Genomic DNA, 3,943 nt, shown 5'->3' with positions numbered 1-3,943 from the left:
TCGACGGCGGAGTCGTCAAACTCGCGGCGGCGGCCCGGTGCCAATAACCTTCCGCGCGGAGAGCACGAGCGAGCGAGCGAGCAGAGTCGGGAGACTTTTGGTTAAGCCCCGCTTCCACGCGCGGCGATGATGCGCTCGCCCTGGTCGCGCGCGACAGATCGTAAAATTAGAAGACGTTCGAAGCGCGGGGCGTGCGAGCGACGTCGCGATCGCCTTCTGCGGTGCCGGTTTGCGACGATACTCGACGGCCGAGAGTCTCGACGGAGGCTTCACGGGTGTGACGGTGCGCGTCACGAGATAAGTGCGGTTCCGTATAAGTTCCTCCCGCTGTGCGCGAGTGCGGTCCGGAATTTGTGAGTTCGCGCGTCAAGCCGGATCGCCGATCGACTGAAGAAAGAAGGAAGGAAGGAAGGAGGTCGACCAGCTCGAAACAGCGTGATTTGCAACTCGTCGCCGAGCGCGCGAGAGCGCAACCTCTTCTAGTCCGCTGCATTTACGAGGGCACCGTCGTTTTTCCGCGGTCCCTGGAGAATACAATTAGTGGAATTATCGTTTCTCGTCCCGAGAGAAAGGCTTCTCTGGGCGCTCCTCGTTCGCTTCGATTTGTTCACCTGGAGGAGTGAGTTCACGCGGTTGCTTCGTTAGTCCGAATTTGATTCATCCGTAGCGCGCAGTCATCCTGGATCCTCGCCTCCGAGTCAACGTTGTCTTAACGGAGAAGCATGTCTCCCGTAACATCCGGATTGTCCTTCGCGTCCGGCGAGAGCGCGAGGATCACGCGCGTATCAAGACACACGGAGGGACGCTGATCGCGCGCCACGTGGATTCGTCGACTGGACGATACGCTCGCGCGTTCTCGGTGACGAACCTCGACGAGGACAGATAGAACGGACGCGAAACAAATGGGCACCAATGACTAGTTTGGCCCTGTCGGCGGCGGCAAGCAGGATCGAGATGCCCCTCTCCAAAACGAATCCGTTCGTGCAGGCGGGCGCGATCTCGACACAGCCGTACATCTCGAGCAGCGAGAGCAGCAACCACCTGCCGCCGATCATCAAGGGTACCGGGTTGACCGGCCTGAAGCAGACCGGGGGCGGCGGTGGAGGTGGAGGTGGAGGTGGAGGTGGAGGTGGAGGTGGAGGTGGTGGCGGCGACGAGTCGGTGCCTTACGTGGGTTACCAGAAATTACCGTGGAAAGGCGAGAGCTACGGCCTGAGTAACTGGCCGGTGAATTACAGTTTCAGTCATAATTCGCATTCGCAACCCAACAGCCAGTCGAGCAGTCCAGTGGTGAGAAACGGCCGTTCCGACGGCAATTCTAACAGCGGAGCTGGCCGTGGCGGTGGTGGCGGAGGAGGGGGAGGAGGAGGAGGCGGCGGCGGAAGTGACAGCGGAGGCGTTGGTGGTGGCGGAAGCAGCGGTGGCGGTGGAAGTGGCGGCGGTGGTGTCAGCAACAACAGCATCGTCAGCGTGAAACCGAAGACGGCGACCATCACGCCGGAAATGGTAATGAAGCTTTACATGAACAAGCTGACGCCGTACGAGCACCACGAGATCTTCAACTACCAGCAGATCTACTTCATCGGCGCGAACGCCAAGAAACGGCCGGGCATCATCGGCCGGCCGAACAACAACGAGTACGACAACGAACAGGGCTCGTACATTCATGTGCCGCACGACCACGTGGCTTATCGGTACGAGGTTCTCCGCGTCATCGGCAAGGGCTCGTTCGGTCAAGTGGTCAAGGCCTATGATCACAAAACGCACGAGCACGTGGCACTGAAGATGGTGCGGAACGAGAAGCGCTTCCACCGTCAGGCGCACGAGGAGATACGTATACTGCGCAAGCTGCGCGAGCAGGACAAGGACAACACCATGAACATCATCCACATGTTCGACTCGTTCACCTTCCGCTGCCACATGTGCATCACCTTCGAGCTCCTCAGTATCAACCTGTACGAGCTCATCAAAAAGAACAACTTTAAGGGCTTCAGCCTGCAGCTTGTGCGCAAGTTCTCGCACTCGCTGCTCCTCTGCCTCGACGCGCTCTATAAGAATAAGATTATACACTGTGACATGAAGCCGGAGAACGTGTTGCTCAAGCAGCAGGGTCGCAGCGGCATCAAGGTGAATAATCATAAATAATCGTATAAAAATAGAAATCGCGCAATAATATTATGATATTTTCCCAACTATAATATATTTGATTACTCTTCACTGTTAAATCTGTAGTGTCAAATTTAACTTAACGTTAGTCGCCACTACTCCTACTCAATCATATCGTTATTTTATACTAAAACAATGGTTATGTTTGACACTATACAGTATCAATTTGATAGTATATAGTGTCAAATTGACACGATATAGAATCAAATTTAATCGTCGTTCTGATAAAAAATAATGATATATTTAGTAGGAGCAGTGGCGACTCACGTTAGGTTAAATTTGACACTATAGATTTAACAGTGTTCCAACTACTAAGTATTCTATTGAGCCTAATCGGTATCGGCGACTCAAGTATGACTACGTTTTCTTCGATTATTTATAAAAAATATTTTTCACAATTTTATATAATTTCAAGTTCCATGATCTTTCGGATTTTAATCTTTAAAATTAAAGAAATATAGTTCAATTACGTTAACTACTTTAAGCAAAGATACATTAGTTTAAAATACACTGGTCCGGCGAATACCAGTTAAGGAAATTTCGGGGCGAATACCGATTAGGATTAAGTAGATCAAAGTTTCAGGATAAGGAGAATGAGAGAGTTGAAAAATGTTTAACAGATAAAAAATCAACTTTATTAGAAGTAGAATATATTTTGGTATTATACAGTGAATCACATAGATTATAGATCTATAAAATTTGTTTCCACAAATCATTATTTATACAACTTATTATTTTACAAATAAGAGAATTTTTTTTGAGGTAAAATTATCGAAAAATGAATGTTTTTTCAATATTTTATATCGGAATGAATATTTTATATCCTTTATATCTACTTTCATATACTTCGTTATTATTTTAATGTGAAATATCTCGAAAACATTCACTTTTCGCCTTTATTTTAATATTCTTATACGCGCAGAATGACAAGAGAAATCGATTTGTATTAAAAAAGAATTATTCAAAGATGCAAAAAACCAACTATATTACCGAAATCGTTTTTATCTCTGTCGTGATTAATTATTTTACCTTTATATCAAACGTATTTGCACCTTTTAATAAATATTATACGCTTGCAAACTTTCTATGGACAGTATATGAAAACAATTTACAAATAAGATTTATAGCCTGTAAAGGTAAATAAGCATATACGTATCATGCAATCGAAAGGCTTATAATTTATCGCCGTGTCCCACAAACCGATATTTCGGGATTAAGCCGCGATATTTCGCTGCTGCTAAATGCGAAGGGCGGGATTCGTGAAAGTCATTTGATCAGATAAACAATAGAATTGCGATTACTATAAATCGCATGCGTTAAAGTGCGATTAAAGAATTTACTGCGATCCTAAATCTGTCTTTAAATTTTTTTTTTTTCGATACTAGAGAAAATTTATTTTGAACTTAACAGAATTGGATTTAGATTTATTTTCATCCAAAGTCTTTAAAGAAATAAATTAAATGTCACTGTTGTATCGACAACTGTTAAATTGATGCATGGAAATCTCTACTTTCGTAACTACATAGTTCGTGAGTTTCTTTAACGCAACGAAGGTACAATGTTTGAAGGCAAATTTATAACTCGAGGTACACACATGGGTGCACTCGACACATTCTTTGATATTTGCGATAATATTTGCGAAACAAGAGCTCGAGTCTCTCTCAGAGGCATCTCGAGAAACCACTTATTATTTCTCGTAACGCGATCCTTTATTGACATTCCTTTATACACTTTGCATGCGGAAGCCTTTACTACTCCACGTCGGAACAACAAATAT

The 3,943-nt window shown here is 45.6% G+C and overlaps 1 protein-coding gene across 1 annotated transcript in view; it reads left to right on the top strand.

Annotated features, from left to right (window-relative positions):
- Window positions 1-6: 6 nt before the first annotated feature.
- Window positions 7-3,943, top strand: part of LOC108728052 (dual specificity tyrosine-phosphorylation-regulated kinase 2) — a 52,871-nt gene continuing 48,934 nt past the window's right edge. Inside the window, exon 1 of the mRNA XM_018456402.1 lies at window positions 7-2,127. Within this exon, the coding sequence (XP_018311904.1) occupies window positions 913-2,127 (1,215 nt within the window). The 5' untranslated portion in view covers window positions 7-912. The remainder of the gene's footprint in view (window positions 2,128-3,943) is intronic.

This window comes from Mycetomoellerius zeteki, unplaced genomic scaffold (assembly GCF_001594055.1).
Source record: "Mycetomoellerius zeteki isolate Tzet28-1 unplaced genomic scaffold, Tzet1.0 scaffold58, whole genome shotgun sequence".
Classification (NCBI taxonomy): domain Eukaryota; kingdom Metazoa; phylum Arthropoda; class Insecta; order Hymenoptera; family Formicidae; genus Mycetomoellerius; species Mycetomoellerius zeteki.
The sequence above is the reverse complement of the archived record's forward strand: the minus strand, read 5'-3'. Positions and strand labels throughout refer to the sequence as shown.